The sequence below is a fragment of the Callithrix jacchus genome, chromosome 6, assembly GCF_049354715.1.
Source record: "Callithrix jacchus isolate 240 chromosome 6, calJac240_pri, whole genome shotgun sequence".
Classification (NCBI taxonomy): Eukaryota; Metazoa; Chordata; class Mammalia; order Primates; family Cebidae; genus Callithrix; species Callithrix jacchus.
This window is the reverse complement of record NC_133507.1, coordinates 57421106-57446932: the sequence shown is the minus strand read 5'-3', so window position 1 is coordinate 57446932 and position 25827 is coordinate 57421106. Positions and strand designations below refer to the sequence as shown.

The 25827-nt window shown below is 39.0% G+C and overlaps 1 protein-coding gene across 1 annotated transcript in view; it reads left to right on the top strand.

Moving 5' to 3' along the window:
- Positions 1 to 25085, top strand: part of METAP1D (methionyl aminopeptidase type 1D, mitochondrial) — a 94275-nt gene extending 69190 nt beyond the window's left edge. The window contains 9 exon segments of the mRNA XM_002806908.6: positions 4980 to 5137; positions 7323 to 7472; positions 9187 to 9335; positions 9847 to 9889; positions 15349 to 15512; positions 22131 to 22228; positions 23516 to 23563; positions 24436 to 24514; positions 24642 to 25085. Of these exon segments, the coding sequence (XP_002806954.3) occupies positions 4980 to 5137; positions 7323 to 7472; positions 9187 to 9335; positions 9847 to 9889; positions 15349 to 15512; positions 22131 to 22228; positions 23516 to 23563; positions 24436 to 24514; positions 24642 to 24720 (968 nt within the window). The 3' untranslated portion in view covers positions 24721 to 25085.
- Positions 25086 to 25827: the final 742 nt, after the last annotated feature.

Here is a 25827-nt window from a genome sequence, read left to right as displayed (position 1 = left end):
CACGGCCCTGGATTTGGACTTAGAGGATTAAGCTTGGGGCCAGGTCATTGATTAGCAGATGTGTGAGTCTTAGTTCCTCATCTGTACAGCAGTGATGTTAACAGCTACCTGCCTAATGACAGAGTTGGTAAGAGATAAGGTATGTAGAGCACCTAGCACTGAGCTTGATCTAAGTGTCCATTAAATTTTAACCACTGTTATTATTATTGTTTATATTAGTATTATTATTAATAGTAATCATACTTTCCTCAGAAGGGAAATACTTGTGAGTTTGTGTCTTGTATGTGGTCCCGCCTAGCGATGCAATTAGGGAGGTAGAATCATAGATCAAGTCCACCTGAGGCTTCCCAAATTTTCCATTTTATATCCACAGACTCTCCAACGAATGGTTTTGCCCCCCACCTCCCTGAAGCATGTGTTTGGTCAGCAAAGGCAGCTTGGCTTGAGGTAGTGGATGGCTTAGGTCAACCCATCACCACTTTTGGAAAAATAATAGTAGTAGCAGTTGGCCGGGTGTGGTGGCTCATGCCTGTAATCCCAGCACTTTGGGAGGCCAAGGAGGGCGGATCATGAGGTCAAGAGATCGAGGTCAGCTGATCAACATAATGAAACCCCGTCTCTACTAAAAATACAAAAATTAGCCAGATATGGTGGCCTGCACCTGTAGTCTTAGCTACTTGGGAGGCTGAGGCAGGAGAATCACTTAAACCCGGGAGACGGAGGTTGCAGTGAGCCAAGATCGCGCCATTGCACTCCAGCCTGGGCAACAGAGTGAGACTCCGTCTCACAAAAGAAAACAAAATAGTAGTAGTAACAATAGTTTTGTGTTGTTTTTACATTTTCTGGGTTTCCCTGTGTGTTAGCTCCCATTTTTCTCATGCCTGTGAGAGAAGTAATATACTTTGAAGAGGCAACTTAGTCTGCTTTGCTTCTCAGCTTTGGCACTTACCGCATGTTCCTTTGTGTGCCTCAGTGTCTTCAACTGTGACATGGAGTAGTAACAGTTCACAACTCATACAGTTTCTGTGAAGATTCATTAGCTAACATGTAAAGTGTCTAGTACAGTAATTAGAAACTATACTGGAGCCCATGTTTTCTTTCCCATTTTATTTTTTATGTAGTGTTTTTTTTTTTTCTTTTTTGAGACAGAGTTTTGCTCTTCTTACCCAGGCTGGAGTGCAATGGTGCGATCTCGGCTCACCGCAACCTCCATCTCCTGGGTTCAAGCAATTCTCCTCCCTCAGCCTCCAGCGTAACTGGGACTACAGGCACATGCCACCATGCCCAGCTAATTTTTGTATTTTTAGTAGAGACGGGGTTTCACCATGTTGACCAGGATGGTCTCGATCTCTTGACCTTGTGATGCACCCGCCTCAGCCTCCCAAAGTGCTGGGATTATAGGCGCGAGCCACCGTGCCTGGCCTATTTTTTATGTAGTCTTTTTTTTTTTTGAGACAGGATCTTACTCTGTGGCCCAGGCTGGAGTGCAGTGATGTGATCATAGCTCATTGCAATGTCAGACTCCAGGGCTCAAGCAATCCTCCTGCCTCAGCCTCCTGAGTAGCTGGGACTACAGGCCCGAGCTACCACATCCAGCTAATTCTTCTATTTTCTATAGAGATGGGATCTCACGATCCTCCCACCTTGGCATACCAAAGCACTGAGATTACAGGATTTTATGTATTCTTGAAAGAACTGTTATTTACTGGTTATCTTCTAAATGCAAGGCACTTTCACATTTCTTATTTCAATTAATTCTCACCCGAGACTGAAATGAAGAAACTTGTGCAGGGCACAGCTAGTAAGTGGTAGAGCTGAAACAAAGGTCCAAGCTTCTGCTTTCCAACTATCTGTTTTTCCTAGCACACTACCCTGTCCCTCATATATCAGTTGACAATACTACAGTTAGTGGTATTATCATTAGGGAAATATTATACTTTAAAAGCTTTACAGAATATGTACCTGCCTCTATCAAGCAACTCTTTTTTTTCAGAGACAGAAGTCTTGCTTTGTTGCCCAAGCTGGTCTCAAACTCCTGGGTTTAAGCAGTCCCACATCAGCTGCCCCCCAAAGTAGCTGGGACTACTGGTATGTGCCACTGTGCCTGGGTTTTGTAACTTTTTTTTTTTTTTTAATGATATTACTGATAATTTGTCTGGTGCTTGGAATTGTTTAAAATAGTACCCAAAACACCTGTATAAGTTAGATTCAACAGTATTATAGTCAATAAGGAAGGATGTAACTGAGTGAAACTGATCACCCTGAATCTGAGCATTGTGGTTTGTTTGCATCAGTGCCTTTCCCCAAGTCAACTAGAGATCCAGAGTTTTGGAGCCAGTACTTACCTGCAATTCATGTTTTCATTAGTTTCACAGCTGAAATATTACTCTAGGCCACTAGTTCTCAAACTCTTGTGCATCAGGATTACCCTGAGGGCTGGTTAAAGCACAGATTGCCCAACCCCATCACCAGTATCTATGTTTGTAGATCAATATGGGTTCCAAGAATTTGCACTTTTTTCTTTTCTTTTCTTTCTTTTTTTTTGAGATACAGTCTCACTCTGTCACTCAGGCTGGAGTGCAGTGGCATGATCTCAGCTCACTACAACCTTCACCTCCTAGGTACAAGTGATTCTCCTGCCTCAGCCTTCCAAGTAGCTGAGATGACAGGCACGTGCCACCATGCCTGGCTAATTTTTGTATTTTACCATGTTGAAAAGAGATGAGGTTTCACTATGTCGGCCACGTTGGTCTCAAACTCCTGACCTCAAGTGATCCGCCCACCTCAACCTCCCAAAGTGCTGGGATTACAGGCATGAGCTACCTCTCCCAGGCTTGCATCTTTTGTCTGTGTGACATTATACTGCTGGTCTGTGAATCTTATTCTGAGGACTAGTGCTCTACACCAGGATTCAGCAAATGTCTCCTGTAAAGGGCCAAAGAGTCCATTTTTTAGGCTCTGTGGAACACCTGTTTACAACTACTCAACTACCACTGTAGCTCAAAATCCGCCATAGACATTTGTAAGCAAATGAGGATAGCTATGGTTAATAAAACCTTTTATTTATGGACACCAAGATTTGAATTTAATGTCTTACAAAATATCGGATTAAAAAGTTTTTTTAACCATTATAAATTTTAAAACCATTTTAGATTTTGTAGTGTATAAAAACAGGCAGCAGGCCAGATCTGGCCCTTGGGCTGTAGTTTTCTGACCCCTGCCATGTGGTTGTGACCTGTTGGGGACTGGCCAGGCGTGGTGGCTCACACCTGTAATCCCAGCACTTTGGGAGGCTGAGGTAGGCAGATCACCTGAGGTCGGGAGATAGAGACCAGCATGGCCAAGATGGTCAAACTCTGTGTCTACTAGAAATTAAAAAAAAAAAAAATGAGCTGGGTGTGATGGCTCATGCCTGTAATCGCAGCTACTCTGGAGTCTGAGCAGAATTACTTGAACCCAGGAGACGGAGGTTGTAGTAAGCTGAGATCATGCCATTGCAAGCCAGCCTGGGTGACAGAGCAAGACTCCATATCAAAAAAAAAAAGAAAAAAACCCAAGCAACAATGACAACAAAAAACTTTTGTTCTAAATATGAAAGTAATGAAATAAAATGAATCAAAATGTCTTCCTGGCTTGATGCAGTAGTTCACACCTGTAAACTCAACACTTTGGGAGGCCAAGGCAGGAGGATCGCTTGAACCCAGAAGTTTGAAACCACCCTGGGCCACACAGCAAGACCCTGTCTTTATAAAGAGTACAAAAATTAGCCAGGTGTGGTGGCACGTGCCTGTGGTTCCAGCTACTCAGGAGGCTGAAGTGGGAGGATTCCTTGAGCTTGGGAATCCAAGGCTACGGTGAACCATGAGCACCACTGTGCTTTACCCTGAGCGACAGAGCAAGACCCTGTCTCAAAAAAAAAAAAAAAAAAGTCTTCCCCTTACCTCTAGCCCCAACCACATGCCACGGAAATAACCACTGTTGATGAATATCAATTTTCAGAAATTTCATGGGCATGTGCAAGCTTGTATAAATGTATAAGCTCCTTTTACATTAATGGGCTTTTTATATATATTTTTTGAGCATTCACTTTTTTCCTAACAGTGTATTGTGACCTCTTTCCATATCAACACATAGAGATTGATTTGGCCTATTCTTTTTAATAGCTCCAGAATTTTCTGTAAGTATACTATAATATATTTAATCAGTCCCCTACTGGTGTTTCCTATTTGGAAACATTTGAGTTGTTTTCCACTTTTTTTCTACCATAAATAATGCTGCCATGAGGTTACCTCTTCATACATCCATCATTGCATAGTATCTGCAGGATAAAGTCCTAGGAGATGAACTGCTGAGTCAAAGGATATGTGCATTTAAAATTTTGATAGATATTTCTAAATTCCTATTGTGAGTTGTGAACCCTATATTCATTTTCTTTCAGTATTATACTTACATTTTTGCTATTTAGTCTTTATCTGACTTGAACATTCATCACAATGAATTTCAGTATGATGCCTCACTGCACGTGAACTTAACACAGGGTAGTAATCCTATGGAGGGCAAAAAGTGCAGCTGGCAATTTGTCTGTGATTCTTGAAAGGAAAACGGCTTTACAGAGTATAAAGCCATCAAAACAGTGCCCTGAATCTAGGGTCGTCTTGGACATTGCCACATAAGGTATCACAGCAGAAATGGTTCTTTTTACAAACCTGGTGCTCAGCAGATGTTTCTATATGTTTATTTCCCATTAGAGTTTTCCATTGTCACGCATTTATGTAAACATAGTATTAGCTAATAAATACGCGTGTTACTGTTATACTAGAACTCAGAATACCACTGCTTTCCTTTCTATTTGGGGCTCTTCCTTTTTCAGTCAATAAAGTATTAGAATAATGATTTCATAGACAACACCACAACATCTTAAAATGGAACACTGTGTTAGGTTTTTTTTTTGCTTAAAATATGTCTATTTCTGCTCACAGGTTCTCATAGGATTTTCTCTTCACCACTCAATCATATCTACTTACACAAGCAGTCAAGCAGTCAACAAAGAAGAAATTTCTTTTTTCGGAGACAAAGAGATATTTCACACAGTATAGTTTTGCCGGCTGCAGTTTCTTCAGCTCATCCGGTTCCTAAGGTACTGTATTGCCTATTATCTGCTGCTTTTTCCAGCCAAGATAAAAGTTGACTGCAGAAGCGATCAAATATTTTTGCACCTTTGATTTCTGAGCCATTTGGGTTTTAATTTTCAAACTGGGTTTGTGATCTAAAACTGTGACTTGGGAAGTTTTAATATCCTGCAGTTCTATAGCATTAATTTTTTTAAATAAAGCTCTAAGCTTTCAGTTGCTTAGCTTATTTAGAATTAAGATTTCGGCTGGTCTGAAGGTAGTGAGTTATCTCAATTGATTGTTCACAGTCAGTTACAGATCGAACTCCTTGTTCTACTCTTTCCCCCCTTCTCACTACTGCACTTGACTAGTCTTAAAAAAAAAAAGTAGAATTAAAATTTCTATCATGAAATTTTCTACATTAAATTTCTGACATGAAGATAAAACTATATGTATGTAGTTTTCTGTTTTAGAGAAAAAAATCAACTATAAAATTGTGATGATTCAAAAGAGATTACTTGAAACTAACACACTAGATTTTTTTAAGCCTGTTCTTATACTTTCCTTGTTATTGATGCTGCTGTCTTTAAATCGTCTTTTAAACTAAATTAAATAAAATATATCTCAGAGTAGACTTGATTTTTTTTTTTCAGAGATTGCAATTCTGTGGAAAGGCAATCTATCCATTTTTCAAAGTGCAATATAAGGGAGCATGCAAGCCCCTTAGGAAGAAGGAGAATAGCTAAAGAAATATAGATTTGTCACAAAAAATCATCTGCTTTCTCCCTTTTATGAATTTTTTTACAGTGAGCCCACATTTAGTATGTTATACTTCCTGAAGGTGAACGGCCCACTTTTAAGGCAAAGGCCTACGACACAGAAGGGCCACCAGGATGTATCCCGTGGCCTAGCTGTCACAGTGAGAGTGAGGATTTGGTATTAGTCACAAAAATTGACACTTTTTTTCCATAGAAGAAAAGAAAAGGAAATCTCTGGTGAGGTGAATTGTATTGTTTTAGCCATTTCAGTCAATTTCAGCATGACAACCCGACAGCCCTTCTGCCTTCAAGTTATAACCTTGCCAGATCACAGAGCAGCGTGGGGACAAGAACACAGGCTCTTTGGGGGAGACCTGGTGAGCGTTTGTGGGCATTTGTGGTGTAGCTGTGGGAGAGTAGATGTTCCTCCAGAGCTCAGCTGCGGCAAACCAGGCAGTGGTGTCACCTGTATCAGAAAACCCATCTGAACAAAGGGGTAAGTGAAGACCTGTAACTCCTGTGTGAGAGGCTTCACAAAGAGGAGAGTCCTAACCTCAGCCCTTCCAGTGCTGCTGTGATGTTTCAATTGAATAGTGTTATCTCCCTCAGCTTCCTGTCCCAAACTGCTGTGGAGCCCTTCTGTGGACTGTCCAACAACGCTTATAGTTTGTAATACATTATAAACTACAAATAGTTTGTAAAGAGCTGTGCAAAACCGTGGGACTGAAAGAAGCTCTGTGTCTAAGATGATATTTATTTTCCAAATACTGCCCATGGTGGAGAACAGCCTACAAAAGTGATCGGGGTTGCATGTTTTGAGTTTTAGGGTGGCTTTTTGTTTATTCTTAGAAAATAATGGAAATGTTCTAGGTAATTTTTATGTACTTGAAGAAGAAAACTTGTTTCATTTTATTCTAGCCTCTCCCTGTAAGTATGGTTGCAAAATGTAAGAAAAGCATATGTGTAATAGGCTTCAGGGAACGTGACAGTCAGCCATTTTACATATATTCATTTGGAGAGGGTGTTGGGAACTATGTTTTACATAAATTATATTTTTGTGTTAAGATGAAAGTGCCCTTAATTAACCATTTAGTGAATTGGAAGCTTGGTGCTATTTTTTTTTATCAATGGTGATATGCTTCTAACCGGGTTGGGAGGAGGAAAAAAAGAAAACTACTGTTTGTTTTGACCAGAAGTTTACTTCAGTCCACTTTGACTCAAAGCATGGTAAGGTTAACAGACCATCCAGAGGCAGCACTAACAGGCAATGTTAAGTTCAAAAGGGCAGGGGAAGGAACTGGGGGCAGCCTGGAGGGTCTGTTGTGCTGGCTTCAGAGGTCGGTGCTCCGGCAGGAAGGGCAGAGCTCCATGAAGCAGGAGGCTGTGTCTGAAAAAATGATCCCATTGTCGTGCACTGGGTTCTGATCTTCATTTTCAATCCTTTTTCCTCAAGCACATAAAGAAGCCAGACTATGTGACGACAGGCATTGTACCGGACTGGGGAGACAGCATAGAAGTTAAGAATGAAGATCAGATTCAAGGGCTTCGTCAGGCTTGTCAGCTGGCCCGCCACGTCCTCCTCCTGGCTGGGAAGAGTTTAAAGGTGGCGTCTCACCAAGCCTTAGAATGACATTCATAAGAGGCAACAAACATTCCTCTTTTTTTCTTTCTCTTTAACTCTTGTACACATCTAATTTGTTTTTTAAAGCCTTGGGGTGGGGAAAAGGAATTTTATTATTTTGTGTGTTTATTCAAGAAGTAACTTAAAACCCAAATTCAATTTTAGCTAGCAGAATTCTAGAGCAACTTTGGCCTCAATCAACCTATCCAAGTTGATCAATGGCAGATAGCTTTGACTTTTGTCCCACTACTCCTGCCTGTAGTTTCAGATTTTACTCCCCATGTTACTTCTGTGTGCCTGAAGATTGGCTCTGGCTTGTCCTTTGTCTCCTATTTTTTGCATTTGCTCTGCAAAGAAAGATCAGATCATATACACAAGGCTATAGGTAATATAGCAATGTAATTACATACAATTTCCTACTACAATATTTAGTTCTTTTAGGCCAGGCGTGGTGGCTCACGCATCTAATCCCAGCACTTTGGGAGGCCGAGGTGGGTGGATCATTTGAGGTCAGGAGTTTGAGGCCAGCCTGTCCAACATGGTGAAACCCCACCTTTACTAAAACTATAAAAATTAGCCAGGTATGATGGTGAGCACCTGTAGTCCCAGCTACTTGGGAGGCTGAGGCAGGAGAATCACTTGTACCCAGGAGGTGGAGGTTGCAGTGAGCCAAGATCATGCCACTGCACTACAGTCTGGGCAACAGAGCAAAACTCCTTCTCAAAAAAAAAAAAAAAAGATTTAGTTTTTTCATAATAATCTGAAGGATCCTTCTATATAAGGATATAAAAGAAAATATGAGCCTACTTTCTGCCAAAAGGTGGGCAGAATTTATGAAGTGAGACTCAAAGACAAGATCACTCACAGTATCTTCTTTGTAATAAACTTACAACATGACTAAAGATAATGTAAATATAAAATAATGAAGAAAATTATTAAAGAAATGGCTAATTTTTAATAAAAGATTTTATTTTGTTTTAAAATTGTATTTCTGTTTATGGCATTTATGGAAATAGTCTTCATGTGCTTATAAAACTCAATTTTGTTTTTTTTTTAGTTTGGGAGCAATTTAGTTTGGAATACCTTTTGTAAGGAAAAAATATTTTTATATTTTCTATTTATTTATTTTTCCATGAAAGAAATCAAGATTACTTAAAATCAAATCTCTACAAACTGTTATTAGACTCAGTCTTTTAAATATCAACCATTATCTCCATGCCATTGCTGCAAAACCCATGTAATGTGTTACTGAGATAAAAAGATGTGGGTTGACCTACTTTTCAGGCTTTTCAAGGTTCAACTGATGAACCTTTTAAACATTTATTCATATGCATTGAGTAGCCCAGGGCACCAACTATTGAGAAAGAGGAAGGAATTGCCGAATAACATAATTTTGAAATCTTCAGGCCAAAAGGGAGTTATGTCATTTAATGACTCACAAATGATTTAGAGGATCCTAGAGTTTAAAATTTCTATTTCCTAATGGTCCATAACACCATCATATGCCCAAATGATTGTCTGCAAGGCACAGTCGAGGATTGTAACACTAATCATAATGAATTCAAATGTTGTACCGTAAGTTTATCATAGTAAATTTATGCAGTCTCACATGGAAGTGCTGTTGCTATAGCATAGTTGATAAATACAAGAAATGTCTTCAATTGTTGCTGCACAATTTCTTTATTTAACATTTTAGGTTGACATGACAACTGAAGAGATAGATGCTCTTGTTCATCAGGAAATCATCAGTCATAATGCCTATCCCTCACCTCTAGGCTATGGAGGTTTTCCAAAATCTGTTTGTACCTCTGTAAACAACGTGCTCTGTCATGGTATTCCTGACAGGTATTCATTTCTTAATAACATATTGTTCCTTTGGAAACTAAAACATGAAGCTAAGATCTGTAGCATGTTGAAAGACACTGTTGTTCAATTGAAACCCACCAGTAAGCTTCTGAAATTGATTATGATAAAACAGAAATTTTGAAGTGTTTTACTTCTAAATGGACACAACACCACTATTTAATGTTTGTTAAAGCAGTATATGATCTAAATTGGTTGTACATTACATATGTCTTTTACTTCTTAGATTTTAACCATATAAGTGGTAAAAATCCAAATGTGGCAAATTTTTCTTATCAACTCTTATTTTGGTTTTTGGCAAAATTAAGTTAACAAATTAAGTGCATCTTTTGAAATAAGTTAAAGATTAGATTTAGTTGTCCTGTCTATTCCTCCTTCACTCCAAATTATCATTGCAAACCATTGGGTTTGTCATAGTAGTCATTAAGTGTTTATTTTTCTATTCGTTTTATTGAGATCTGTCTATCACCAATTTTTTCTGTTTACGTTTTAGTCGACCTCTTCAGGATGGTGATATTATCAACATTGATGTCACAGTGAGTAAATCATATAAAAAATCGTCTTTGATCAACTTCAGAATTGCTGGTAGCAACAGGAAGAGTGGATTGAAAATGTGAACTGCACCAGTGGAAGTGCTGTTTACTTCTAGACCCAGACGCAAGCAGCTGGTTTCCTTTTTTGTCTTTAACTCTGTGTTTATTCCAAGTAAACCCAGGCCTGACTTGAATTTAGGGCTGCAATCAGATGCACTGAGATCAATGTTGGCCTAAGTGAAATGTCAACCCAATCCTGCTATGTGTCATGTTTTTGAGAAGGTGTAATTGTTATTGATCCACTGTGTAGTTAACGCAGAGCACCACAGCACTGGGCAGCTGCTGAAGCTAGATATGTATGAGATGAGCTAACACGAAGAAAGCCAGCATTTTTCCTTCACTCTGCCAAGATTGATCTTCCTCTTCCTGCTGATTTTGAGTGGGGCCTGTCATTATCTTACTCTGTCATTAGGGGCTACATTGGCTTGTGTATGTCAGTCTATTTGGACAGCAACTCTTTTGCTAGCAGTGTTCCTTAGATTTATTAGAATCCCTGAAGGTAACGTTGAGTTACATTTCTGGTAGACAGAGCCTTGTGCTCAAAGCATACAAGCAGAATGGTTTTTTGTCTGAACTTAAGTTTTTCACCAAATGGTTAATTGACTTTCTTTTAAATAACAAGCCTAAGTAATTTAACATAGGGACATCAAATTGTACAAGTGGTAACCTTTTCTAATTTTCTTAGTCTATCATCATTCTCAGACTTGGATTATATGTACTTTTACATTTCTTTTTCTTGAAGACTTTTGTAATAGTACCTTTGGATTATGTAGATTATAAGTAAATTCTGTACATCTAATGATTTACAAATACCTTTTAAATAAATAAAACTTAAACATCTTAAGAGAACTAGTTGAAATGACAACATTCAAGGAATACAGTTTCTATTAATAAAGAAGTGTTTTTAAGAATAGTATCTACACAGTGGCTCACACCTGTAATCCACTTTGGGAGGCTGAGGCTGGTGGATCACAAGGTCAAGAGATCAATACCATCCTGGCCAACATGGTGAAACCCTGTCTGTACTAACAATAGAAAAATTAGCTGGGCATGGTAGCTCACACCTGTAGTCCCAGCTACCCAGGAGACTGAGGCAGAAAAATCACTTGAACCCAGGAGGTCGAAGTTGCAGTGAGCCGAGACTGCAGCCTGGCAACAGAGCGAGACTCCATCTCAAAAAAGAAAAAGAAAAGAAAAAAAAGAATAGTATCTAGCCCATGAAACTTAGGTAGGAGGGAGAAAGAGATAAAAATAGGAATCTGGCCGGGTGTGGTGGCTCACACCTGTAATCCCAGCACTTTGGGAAGCCAAGGCAGGTAGAGGTTAGGAGTTTGAGACCAGCCTGACCAACATGGAAAAGACATGTCTCTACTAAAAATACAAAATTAACCAGGTTTGGTGGTGCCTGCCTGTAGTCCCAGCTACTCAGGAGGCTGAGGCAGGAGAATTGCTTGAACCTGGGGGGCAGAGGTTGCAGTGAGCCAAGATTGCACCATTGCACCCCAGCCTGGGCAACAAGAATGAAACTCCGTCTCAAAAAAAAAGGAATCCAATGGTGGGATTCAGTCCAATTTTTAGTTGTTTAAGTAAACTCAACCTTTTTTCTTCATATCAATTTATATGAGGAGATAGCCAAGGATTCTTTTTATTGCTGCTAATATTTCCTGTATCATTTTGCCCTACTTAGAATACTTGAACACTTGCTCCACATACATCCCATTGGTATCTTTCTAACTCAGAATCATGTGGAAGGAGGTATTTTATGAAATATACCTAAAATAAAGTGCTTTTTATAATACACTTTTATTTTGGATTGAATCTGATTTTAGGGTTTTACATCTATTATCTCATTTAGTTACCTTATAATGAAATGTTACCACTTTAATATTTTGGATGAAGCCAGCTACTCTTCCCTACCGTTTCCAGCGTGTCCAAAGAAACTACTCTATTCCTTTTCTATGTTTCCTGAATACTTAATAAACAGTTTTATTTTAACATTCAAATAATTTCAGAATTGTAAAACTAATAAAGCAAAGTGAAATACTTCCAAGTGTCTAGAAGTGTGAAGGAATCTAGGAAACATAATCTTAACAAATTATATTTCTTATAAAATATTCTATTAAGGGAAGGACTCCATTATAAGATCCTATATTTCTATCAGAAAATACTCGTTGCATTCTTGAATTATTTACATCAAGTATACATTACAAGAAAATAGATTTCTTTCCCCCTTGAAAGTTGAAAAATGTTTTTCTTTAAAAAAAGACAATGCGCCAGGCGCCGTGTCTCACGCCTATAGTCCCAGCACTTTGGGAGGCCGAGGCAGGCGGATCACGAGGTCAGGAGTTCAAGACCAGCCTGGCCAATATAGTGACACCCCATCTCTACTAAAAATACGAAAATTAGCCTGGGCGTGGTGGTGCGCACCTGTAATACCAGTTACTCGGGAAGCTAAGGCAGGAGAATCGCTTGAACCTGGTACCAGAGGTTGCAGTGAGTTGAGACTGTGCCACCCACTGCACTTCAGCCTGGGCTACAGAGCAAGACTCTGTCTCAAAAAAAAAAAAAAAAAAAAAAAAAAAAAAAAAAAAAGACAATGCAATGTCCATAGTAGTTGCTCAATAAATATTTGTTAAATAAATGAAGTACGGGGCCGGGTGCTGTGGCTCATGCCTGAAATCCCAACACTTTGGGAGGCCAAGGTGGGTGGATTACCTGAGGTCAGGAGTTCAAGACCAACCTGGCCAACATGGCAAAACTTCATCTCTACTAAAAATATAAAAATTAGCAAGGTGTGGTGGCTTGAGCCTGTAATCCCAGCTACTTAGGAGGCTGAGGCAGGGAGAATTGCTTGAACCTGGGAGGCAGAGGTTGCAGTTGCAGTGAGCTGAGATCATGCCCCTGCACTCCAGCCTGGATGACAGAGCAAGACTCTGTCTCAGAAAAATAAATAAATACAGACTTTCAAAAGTATTGTATTTCTGTAAATAATGAATCTTTCAAGTAGTCTTTTTATTTTTATTTTTTGAGACGGAGTTTTGCTCTGTTGCCCAGGGTGGAGTGCAGTGGCACAATCTCAGCTCACTGGGAACATCACCTTAAGGGTTCAAGCAATTCTCTCTTAGCCTCCGGTGTAACTGAAACTACAGGCACTCGCCACCACACCCAGCTAATTTTTGTATTTTAAGTAGAGGCGGGGTTTTACCATGTTGTCTAAGCTGGTCTTGAACTCCTGACCTCAAGTGATCTACCCTCCTCAGCCTTCCAAAATGCTGGGAATACAGGCATGAGCCACAGCACCCAGCTTCAAGTAGTCATGTCGATCCTTCCTTCCTTCCTTCCTTCCTTCCTTCCTTCCTTCCTTCCTTCCTTCCTTCCTTCCTTCCTCCTTCCCTCCCTCCCTCCCTCCCTCCCTTTTTTTTTCTTTCTTTCCTTTCTTTCTTTTTCAGAGACAGTGTTTTGCTCTGTCAATCAGGATGGAGTGCAGTGGTGCCATCATGGCTTACTGTAACCTCGAACTCCTGGGCTCAAATGATCTTTCCCTCAGCCTCCTAAGTAGCAAGAACCACAGGCATGTGCCACCACACCTGGCTAATTTTTTAGTTTTGCAGAGATGGGGTTTTACTATGTTTCCCAAGCTGGTTTTAAACTCCTGGTCTCAAGCAGTCCTCTCATCTCAGCCTCCCAAAGTACTAGGATTGCAGGCGTGAGCTACTACACCCAGCCTCACGTAGTCATTTTCAAAGCTAGCAAAAAGTAATATGGAAAGGTGAATAAAGATTTTTTAAAATAGTACATTTCTACTTAAAAAGCAGTTATATAAATGTTCATTTACACATTTTCTTGACTATGCTTATATTAGCAAATTTTATATTTTTGTATTTTGAATGAAATAGTGTTTTGTATTTTGAAATAATATTCTTGTACTTTGAATGAAATATAAGAATATAAAAATTTTGAATTTTTGAATGAAATCAGCAGCATACTCTTCCCTACTGTTTCCAGTGTGTCCAAAGGGAATACGCTGTTCTTTTTCTGAGTTTCCTGAAGACTTTTAATAGTTTCTTTATTAACATTCAAACTTTTTCACAATTGTAAACTTATGAAACAAAGCGAAATACTGCCGAGTATATAAAATAAAAGCTTTTACTTTCCTGGATTGCAAAGGACTGTAAGTGGGAGTAAATATATAAAACACTATTCTGTTGCAAGGTAATTAAGATAATTTGATATAGTAGAGAAAACACTAGATTAGAAGCCAATAATCCATCATTAATCTGAATCTACCTCTGTATTCTACCACCAACCTTAAACAAGTTACTTATCTATGCCTCAGTTTCCTGAATTATAAAGTGAAGATCTAATAAAGACCTTTCTCGCTTCCTTTACAGAGTATGAGAGCATTTAAAAAAAAATGCAGAGTAATATATAGATTTAAGACATTAATTCAGTATCACAACAGACTGAAAGCTCAGATAAATATATTTTTCATAAGTTTCTACATTCTACCCTATGAACAAGAGAAATGTGAAAAATAATTAGATAGGACAAATTTATGCAAAGTAGCAAATTTCATGCTATATCAAAGGGTCAGTATCCAAACAATCGCCTCTGCCTTTTATATTTACTATTGTGCTTGGTAATCATTGATTTATAATGAATCTGGTATCTTTCAAGATACTGCTTGGCTTCTGAATCACTGAAGAATTATAAAATTATATTTTCTGTAATTTTGCTTTTAAGTCCGTTTTATTATATTCTAATTATTTAAATATCCATATATTGTGTTTTCTGTTAACATTCTGCTATCTAGAACATTCGATTAAGATTTCACTTCTAGACATAGGATTTTTCTGTAACACATTTCATTCCTATATGGAGCCACTTCAATTCTTAGAAATAAATTCTCCTGTTTGTCTATCTTACTTCTTCTTGTTATTATATATCACTTCAAATGTAGAACTGGTAAATACAAGATCAAGTAAGTCTTCATGACATTGAAGAAACTTTTCACTATGTTAAATGCTTCTTGGTTCTCTAAACCTATTGTGATGATTGTAGATCAAGGTCTTTGGCCACTAATTTTTGCTTATATAATTTTGTGTTCTCAGAAATAAAGTGAGGAATCAAAATATCACAGAAATATTGCTCATCACTATGCTGAAATAACCATACTAGCTATGTCTTTGCTTTTACATTTTGCAATATCATTGCATGGCTTCATCTTTTTAATTTCTGCAAGATTTCATTATATCTATTTCTTCCTTTTATGATAGGCAAACGAATAATTCTGGAAGGGTAAAACAGATGAGTCTACTATATACATAAATGAATACATTGTGCAGTTTAGGAAAGTAGATTTTTAAACAAGGACGTATTTTTAAATTTCTGCTTATGTTTAGGTCTATTACAATGGCTACCATGGAGACACCTCTGAAACATTTTTGGTGGGCAATGTGGACGAATGTGGGAAAAAGTTAGTGGAGGTTGCCAGGAGGTGTAGAGATGAAGCAATTGCAGCTTGCAGAGCAGGGGCTCCCTTCTCTGTAATTGGAAACACAATCAGGTAAGCCTTACATTGACAAGTAAAGGGAGGGTTGGCAAATGGTACAAAGGTTATTGGTGGCTTGGTATAAAGTTGATGACATGTTTTATGATTCAGAACCATCATTTCAGTCTGATATCAGTATGTGAACTGCCAGGCTGCAATATTGTTCCCTGAGTTGAAAAAAAAAAGTGAATTATCCCAGGGTCAGCAAAGAAACTTATAGAAGGAGCAAGCAGTATTTACATGGCTGCTTTTGTTGTAGCTTGACATTTTGGTCTATAGTGTTCCTTTATTCAAAATCACACCAAATATGGAAGGGAGTTCCTAAGAAGGGGATGAGCATCTCAACCCTTGGATTTTTAAATAAGACAGGAGAAAAACTAAATTTTATAAAGGAAGGAAGTGAAATGTATTTCTGTGATACAAAGATAAAAAAGTATTAGTTCAAGCAAGCCTTACCTTTCAATTGGTAGATTAACAAATAGCCTGAAAGGGTTATCTTCTGTTCTTTTTTTGTCGGGTTCATTTTTCCTGTAAACCATTGTTTATTTTTCAGAGTATTCGACCTTACTTTTTGGGTGTTATGTGTATGCGTATTTTCTGAATTTAAGACTTTTCTTTGTAATCTGTTACCTACTTTTAGGTCTTTTTTTGTCCCCAAAACTATTTTGAAGCAGACGTGCCAAATATCTGTTTTCATTTTAAAGTAATGCATTTTGTTAAAGATGATCACATCAGCACTCTTTAAAGTACTGTTCTCATTAATATGAACCATTGAATACTTCCCATTTGTCTAAAGGATGGAAGGCTTAGTCACCTTGAAAAGATGCTGCCTTTTTTCTTCGTAAGCCTTCAAATACTTTAAGAAAAAAGCCAGTAAAATATCAGTTAAATGTATTTATGGCTTTAAAAATATTGTAACAGTGTCTGAATCAAACTTTAGTAAAATCTCTTTGGGTTGTATCTGAGAAGCTTTTATTGAAGACTTTGAACAAAATTGTGTTTTTGACAGTTTTAAATTATAGGCTAACTAGCCTGGGAAAAAAGATAGTGTCTCTCTGTTCTTTCATAGGAAATGTTGAATCAGACCCCTACTGGGAAAAGAAATTTAATGCATATCTCACTATCTTACTGTCCATGAATATAATAGAAATGAATTCAAAATGCAGTTTTATTTTTGCAAATGGGATGAGTCGATAGATGCACCTCATATTTTTGAACACCTAGGGTTCAACAAATTTACTGGTGGTGCTCTTGCATTTTAACAAAATTTATTCTTCAGTGGAAGGGGGCAGAGAACACTAGATTCTTATTCAAGCATTCTATCGAGCTCTGCATTCATGGCTGTGTCTAAAGGGCATGTCAGCCTTTGATTCTCTCTGAGAGGTAATTATCCTTTTCCTGTCACGGAACAACAAATGATAGCTAACTACAGAGGCACATTTGCAGTAGTCACATTCATCAACTGCAGAAAAAAAAATTCAATTTAATTGTGCAACACAGCTGCACATGGGCTTTTGAGCATTTCTGTTGTTCTCCCTGTCTCGCTATTCCTCCCTCCAGATCTATTTTTTAAACTTTTTTTCTGGTTATTTTTTCCCCTTTTTGTCTCTTCTTCCATTTTTACTCTCTGTACTTTCTTGTTAAAGTAATTTTCCTTTGTGGCTCTCATTCTTTTTTCCCCATTGAAGGCTATGAATGTAGAAAATTATCACAATTACTCATATAATTGAGCCTCTTTGTAGCAAGTGCAACTCCAGTAGCCTTTCTCCATCATGAAAATGGTTTCATTATAGGGTTTTTCATATTCTCTGACACCATCTACACAGAGGAACAGGCGTGCAGATGAGATGTACTAGGAACAGGCTAGATCAGTAAGGTCACAGTAGGAATAATTAGCTCTGCTATGGAAAGAGCATCTAGGCCTTTTACTGCTACATAAATGTACTGTCCGTGGCTTTTAGTCACAAAAAAAACTTACTAACAAATGGAGCTCCCGCCTACTACTTTGAAAAAAAGATTTGTATCAACACTACAATTTTCCATCATTAAGACTAATAACACAGAGCCTAGTATACATCAAGGGGAATAAAAAGAAAAATCTCACATTCAAGTGGCGGCTGGGTGCTGACCTTTGTTCCCTTTTTTTGTGTACGACTTAACTCTTTACAAAAAAGAGCCACACGCCACACCAACATGCAGGTGAACTCCAGCTAGTACTAGCAAAGCATAGCATTCAGTTGGAAAATCTGATAAATCTCCATGCAGGATAATGCATTTCATTACATATTCACTACATTAATTCTAGCTACATAAAAAGAAGAAGAAGAGTAGAATTGAAAGTGACATTGGATTTTAGCTATCTGGATACAAAGGTCAGTTTTCACAGAGTATGAATTTGCATGTACAAGCTTTTTTGAAAACCAGATCAGTCCCAACAACTGCACTTACAAAACTATGTGAAAAATAACAGACAATGAACTTTTTACTTGTACCCTAATACATTTCATTATTTAGACGGTTTTTGTCTGCTACTAGAAAGGAAACTGGCCCCGATTCTAACAAATGTTTGTTCTGATGTGTTAAAGCAGTGTTTCTAGACACCTATTATCTTGCCTTTTCTTATTCTGGCAAAATCTTAGGGGAATAAGTAAACAAACCGTATTTACCTTTAAGCCAAAAGTACTTGAAATCATTACAGACCAAAGGTTTACAAACATCTTTCAACTCAGTCTTGTTTATTTTAAGATATTCACCATCTTTTGCATAGCCTCTCTCTATTGATACACTAGGAAAAGAACAAGCAAATTGTATTAGTATTATGTTATCAAAAACCTTGAGATCTCTCACAGGAAATTTTGGAATTCTCCTCTGAAACCTAAAGAAGATAATGTCTCTGAAGAAGTATCAGCTAAAATGATTTAATGAAAAGAGTTCTCTTGGCCCTTTTGCCTTGTGAGGAATGCCTTAGTGATCTTTAGGTCATAATGTTATTAGACTCACTGTACCTCCATTTGCTTGAAAATATTTCTAAATCTCTATTTTTATAATTATCTCTAGACTATACGATCTGTACATATGAATATATTGTGGATGTGTAGATTCATGCATCATAAATATGTGACAGTTCAATTAAAAATAATTTAAACTTGTAAATGTCATGATGAAAGTATCAATAAGTGGTTTTCAATGTTTAATTCATAAGTATATGTTTTTATATTAATTTGGAACAATATAAAGCAGATTTTTAAAAAATAATCTCTTTCTATTAGATTACACACATTTAAACAATAAGTGGCTCAGGCAAAATAAGTCATTTTAATGTCATCTGTGATGGATTTTTCTTGACAGCTACTGTAAATTACAATTACACTGCTTCTTTCTGCACATGAAAGTAAGCATTGCAATAAATTATCTTTTATTTCAATCCATCATGTCTGCTTTTCAGAAACAGAAAACCACAAATAAAAGTTCAGCACTATTGTAAGAAAAATACAGTAATTTGTGATCTGGTTTGAAACAAAAAAAAAAGTACCACTTTTTTGGAAAACAGTTGTTGGCTTTCAAAAATATTACTAATTGTACTTAAACATTCCTTGTCATTAGAAGGACTCCCTGGATTTGTTCATTCCTTCATTCAAAGACTACTGCTTCAAATAATTATCTAGAAAGAGTAAAGTAAAATTTTATAACTTACAAAATAATGTACCATTTGAGATCCTTTATTAGAGTTGTGACCACTTAGAGATTAGTGCTGTTTATAGGATTCATGTAAAATTGGCAATAAATTTATATTTTCGTGTGCAGTTTTATTTCTTTATAAGAGCCTGTACTTAAACATAGTACTCCTCTGCCCTCTTGGGGAATGTATTTTTAGTCAAAAAAGTAGTTGAAATGTATTAAGAAATTTAATTTACCTAGATGACATTTAAATAGAGTATAACTGCCTCATGAAAAGGAATTAAACTAGGAAAATGGTCACAAGATGAAATTTCTTAAAATAGATATCTTTTTCATCTGTAAACTGTAACTGCAACGTGAATTGTAGTGAGAGAGTATAATCAGAAAGTAAGTTCATAAACAAACTTTATGCATCCTCCTCTCCCTCTCCAAATATTTCCTATAAAGGGCTTCAAATCATAAGTGTGTTTGGGCTCCTGGGTAGGTATCATACCATCTTAAAGGATTTTTAGTTAGATAAAATCAGAGGAGCTAGTACCAGGAGAGTTCTTTTCAGTAGGTTTTAGCAGAGCGAAGGCAGATTTTATTGTTGAGATGTCCAGGGCAAGAAATCCCTATGCACAGAAAAGGGTCATGGCCTCTGGTGGCTGGTGTTCGGGAGCACTTGGACACTTCTGCCTGCTCTGCTGTTACCATTTTCCCCAGCATGCCAGTCAAGAGGTGCAGACACACTCCAGCTTCCCATGCCACAGTTAGGGTTACCAGTATTCTCTTTCATGTTAGAGGAATGAAATTGGTTGCTACTGGTCACTTGGATTGCCCCTGTGAATTCGGATTTAAACCCTACAATCAGGCAAATAATCTTGTGCTCCCTATTTATTCAAAAATAATAGAAAGGGAATGCTTTTAAACAGTAATTAGGAATATTAATTATTCTATCTTAGTCCCAGTAAGGAAGTGCTAAAAACTATCTACCAATCCAAAAGGAAAATACTCTGAAAAGCAAACAGGAGTGTATACTCAGCTCCTGGGAGTCAAGCATTGCGATGTGCTCAACCAGGGAATGGGGGAAATTTGTCCTGTTCTTTTCCTCTTTCAATCTGGCTGTGAAATCCTTTAATCTTTGCATCCATGACACATAGATTCTATGATATTCCTGGAGCCAGAAGTTCCAGCAGGACCCAGGGAGTAAATGGTTGTAGAAGAATGCTCTCAGATATCTTTAGCCACCTAGTAATTGCACAGCTTCTTTTATGCAGAGGAACGAGAGGTGTGATGGGGGGAGGGACCCTAAGTGTTTTTTCAGAGTGGGCTTTCTTCCTCTCCTCTCATCAGAAATTAAAATGAAGATTGCCATTGTAACACACATTTAAGATGTAGCCGTGATGCCTGCCAATCAGCCGGATCCTTAAAAAAAAAAAAAAAACTAGATTTTTTTTTTTTTTTTTTTTGAGGAGAAGATATAGAATAGTTTATATTGCATGTTCTTAGAATCATCGAGGTCTGTTGGGATTGAACTGACATAATTTATAGGTTTAGGTAGAAACTGTTCTTGTTTAAAAAAAAAACTAGATTATTAGGTCCTGTTTAATCATCTTTTTTCCACCCTCTGTTCACTCTTCATCCTCAGTTTTTATTCAGAAACTGTGTGGCACAAATAAAAACACCAAAGAGAAATACCTGCCCACCAAAGACCCACAGAAATAGCCATAAAGTACAACATAAGAGATAAAAACCTTGACTTTCATTCCTGTCCTCAGCATATGTATAGCTTACATTTTTGCACTATCAGTTACATCAAAATTAAATCTGAATAAGAAGCTGCCAATCTGCTGGTTAGAGTGACATCCTGGTCTAAGTGAAGCTATCTTACAAGTCTGGGGATGGTTAAAATTATTTAGAAAAACTTGTAGACACGAGTGCCCATAAATATGCTGGCTAAAAGCGTTTGGGTTCGTGTTAAACTAAACTTAGAGTCTTGGAGACTCTAGTTTGAGATCTAGAAACTTCATTCTGTTAATAATTGAAATAGTAGTCATGTAAATCCCAATCTATTGTTAGGGTTGGGGGCATTGTGCCCTTTGTCCACATGAAAATATAAATTCTTAATAGTGTATATGTTCTTGTTTGATGCTCCCCAAAATAAACATGTTCAACTGATTTCAAGAACTACTTTTCAGTCTTGTAGACGAAGATTTTAGAGTTAGATTCTATGTGCTCGGTTTCAGATGGAACCAAAACATTTGCATGTAGAAGTAACTAATGAAGCATTAAGAATTGGGAATCACAATACTAGCTTATCTTAAGCATCCTAGTGATAAAAAGCATTCTTTATGAATTTTCTTAGTGGTTCAGGTCTTGAGTGGAACTCTCAAATAATCTCAGTTTTGGAGTGTTTCAAGAATATTGACAAAGTAGATTCAGCTTTTCATGTGAGTGTGCCTGTTGGTAAAATGTATAACACTTTGAAATAGAGCAGGAAAAGGGAGCCATAAAAATAGAAAGTAGTATTTCTATATTGTAAAATTTTTTTCTATTTTTGGTTCCCCAATCAGGAGTAATTTATAGTTTTTTTTGTGAAACCTCAAAAAAACCAGGCAGGTTTTTATGACCTGCATTATATGCACATATAATCTGATTATGTATAACAATTACTGTGTGTGTGTGTACACACTCACTTCTTATCTAAAAGTGGCTCTGTTTAAATGTTGTACAAAGGTAAATGACTCAAACAACTGTATGACATAGCTATGTACCTTCTTTCTTCATATACCCAAAGGCAGTGGTTGCAAGCAACAGCAAAAATTAAAATTATTACAGAATAATGAAAACACATGAATGTTATTAGCTGACTCTAAATATAACTGACTTTTTCAGAGAATATTTTAAAGTGACTTTTAGTATGCCTTAAAAACTCATCTAATTTAATTAAATATTTTTTGGTCACTTTTAAAGTTACATAACTCATCAGAATGGTTTGCAAGTCTGTCCATATTTTGTGGGACATGGAATAGGATCTTACTTTCATGGACATCCAGAAATTTGGCATCATGGTAAGAAAGTTCATTTGGAAGCTGTTTCTTGACAGAGATCTGGATGTGGCAGCTTTGCCCCGAAGCTCTTCCTCTTTGAATCTGCATTATTTTTGTGTTTGTGTGTGTGTGTTTTTGTGCGGGGTACGGGTGAGTCTGCTTAATTTTAACCAGCACATTACTATGTTACTGGATTAGAGCCCAGCAGTTTCAATACCAAAATAAGGTTTATTTTGCTTTCTGTCTTCTCCTGAAGGGTGCAGGCCTGGAAAACACAAGGGATATTCGTCTAGAAAAAGTTACTGAAAACAAAACGTCACTGCATCAATGTCCCAGCAGCATGCACATATGACTGTTTTCTGTTTTTCTTTTCCTACCCCCTTTTCTAGCTGCTGACTATTGTGGTTAAACTTCATTACATCCTACACAGCGTTGACAGCTGTGTACTCTTTAGTGATTTCTAGATTATGCCCACTCTTGTCTTCCTTCCCCAGAATCTCCTGTTTTTCACTGCCTGGGTGTGCACCCTAGTGTGAGAACACAGGGGTGGGAAGATTTGGGTTGAGGTAGGAGACAGCTCAGTGGAGCACCCTCAAGGTAGGTCCACACCTGGATAGGGACCAAAGGAAAGTTGGTCCTGGGGCCTTGACCTGTGCCCCTATGGACTTGATTGGTCCATAGAAGGACTACTGTTTGGGACACATCCCCTGGAGGATTGCTGGACACCTAGCAGGTCGGAACCTGATTTGGACCAAAGAGCCCCCCACCTAGGCAGCTCAGAAGAGGTTCAGGTGAGAGTGCAGACAGGACTTGTCAGCCCTGGGCCCTACCTGGTGCCAATGCCAAGAGTGAAACTATTTGAAGTCAGGCCTCTGCTCAACCTGCACCAAAGGAGGCTGCTCTCCCTTTGCATCCTTCCCCAGGACTTCTTTCTCTTTGAGGGAGTGGCATGGGCAAGGCCCAGGACCCAGTGAGGCCAGCAGACCTAGTAGTGGGTAGCCTGGGGGACAGTGGGAGGGGGAGAGGAAGCCTGACATGTGTCTGAAACACCCAGGCTGCCCCTGCCAGGCCTTGGAAAACTCTTCGGGGAAGTCTTGACCCCGAGCACAGATAATGCAAAGACTCAGGCCCAGTAGCCTTGTGTTTAACTCCTGGGTCACTATCCAGGACTCCAGAAATTTCCACCCTTCCTTCTCTAAAAGAAGAGAAACAAAATGACCAAGTTTTTTAAAGGGAACTGACCCCATAATCTGTTTTTGTCTGTCCTGCCCATTTCCTATTCTCACCCCCATGTTTTTTGTTTTGCAGCGAATGACAACGACCTACCCATGGAGGAGGGCATGGCATTCACTATAGGTAAATGCTTGAGCTCCTCTTCCGAGTGGAGTGTGTAGCTCCTGATGGAAGCTGCTGACGCTGGCCTAGGCCGGGCACTCCCGTGAAGGACTAATAAAGCCAATCAGTGTAATGAAATAATTCGGATGCACTGGAAATCTGATTAAATAAGATCCTCAAGCCCCATCTTCCTAAATCAGATACTTACCGACACATTTAGGAGAAGGCAGCCATCCAACCTCTAATTCTGTTACCAGCATAATGTGGTGTTTGGTTTTTTGTTTTGTTTTGTTTTTTTCATTAACACCCAGTAACTAGACGCGATTATGTCCCTTGCTCCCTGTCAGCAAGTGGCATATGCTCTCTGTTGGCCGGTTCCTGGCTGATCCTGTGATTGGTATCACCACCAAATTCCAGTCACCTAGGGTTGTAAAGGAATCATATTTCTGACTGTGGGACTTAATGGAGAAGCAATTAGAGTGAAATAAGAAAAGTGTTATTTGCTAATTAATGAACATTTTGAGCATATTTTTAAATTTTAAATATTTTTTTAAATTGGTGATTATAAGAGGGACTGGTGTTTGGGTGGTTATTATCCACCGGTTCCTAATTAAAGGCTTGATTAAAATGCCCTTCTTTCTCTAAAAAATTACAAACTAGGCAACTTCATACATTTTTAAATGCTGTAGTGTTTCCTCTTCCTACTGTTTAGTTTGTGGTATACTATGTAAGCAACATCAATTATCAACCCTTGCAAGATGACAACAGGAGCCTGTGGGGGAAGCACTTGAGGGGAAGGAGGAGAAACTTCTCTTTTTTAATAATTAGCCCAAAACATTGTTTAACAAGAATCTGATGAGGTCACACTGCAGTAAATATTTTTCCTCTTACAGAGCCAATCATCACGGAGGGATCCCCTGAATTTAAAGTCCTGGAGGATGCATGGACTGCGGTCTCCCTAGACAATCAAAGGTGTTTGCTTTCTAAAGCCCTCTTGCTTTTAAATTGTATATAGGAAGGGAAGATTGGTCCGACGGCGCTCTTGTGGCCCGGCCGGTGCTTGCGTGCGCGTCCTGACGGCCCCGGTGCTGTGTTTCAGGTCCGCCCAGTTCGAGCACACGGTTCTCATCACGTCGGGGGGCGCGCAGATCCTGACCAAACTGCCCCATGAGGCCTGAGAAGCCACCCGAAGGTCTCGATGGCTGGGTGCCTTTTTAAATAAATTACTGAAATCCGGCCGGACAACTTTTAGAAGAAACGGGGGAATGACCGGTCGCGCGGTAACCTACGTGGCACCTAATAGCATCTTGGAAAAACGCGGGGGATCTGGAGGGCAACTGGGACCTCTGATCTGAAGCCTTGCCGGGGCCGTGCGGCTTTGGAAGAACAAATCCTGTCCCTGGGCTCTGTTTCCCAGGGCGGTCAAAGCATCTGGAGGGGGCTGGAGGAAATCCCCTCCTTTGGGAGATGAGAGATTCCAAGAGAAGCACGGTTTTCTCTTTCCCTTGTCCTGACTGTCAGAGTAAAAAACCTCTTAAATCCATTGCGTCTGAGCGCCTTACCTTTCTGACAGTTACAGTGATTTTGTATCTGAACTTTGCATGCCTGCCCAGAAACCCGAACCTGTTGACGGATTTTTTTTTTTTAATTTGTTTTTCCCTGTTACGTATCCCACATTGGCCGGCCCCCCAGGATGCTCTCAGAAGCCAGTCCCCAACCCCAGCCCTTCGGCATCTTTCCCCTCCATCGCGGCTTTGCGATGAAAAGATTGGCCAGCGAACAGAGGCATGGATGACAAACATGTCCTTGGCAGTGGACTCTGGGCCTGGCCATTCTGCAGGGGTCTATCAATCCAGAAACGCGACTTCCCTGGACTCCTGCGGCTCTTCCTGTCCCGCCCACATCCAGCTCTCCAAGGCTATCCCAGAGGTGAAGTTTGAGACCCTGCCCCCACCCACCCCTCACACGCACGCAAGCTCGCTAGACCGTTTCCTAAAGTAGGAATTCGAGCTTGGGTCCCACTCGCGCAGGTGTGAACAGTGATGGGGTAGTGAGCGGTCTAGTCTCTACACTGACCCCTCCCAAAACTGGCCCTCTTCGGATCCGGACCCGGGCTCGCACGCTGCAGAGGCCGCAAAGGTCAACTCTTCTGGAAATATTGAGGGTTCCAGATAGAGGAGATACTGGCGCATTTGAGAGCAAGGGCCTACTTGGCCGGACTGAAGCTTGAGAGTTGAACTCCAGTTCGGCTGGCAGCTCCAACCCGCTTCCAGGAGTAGGAATCC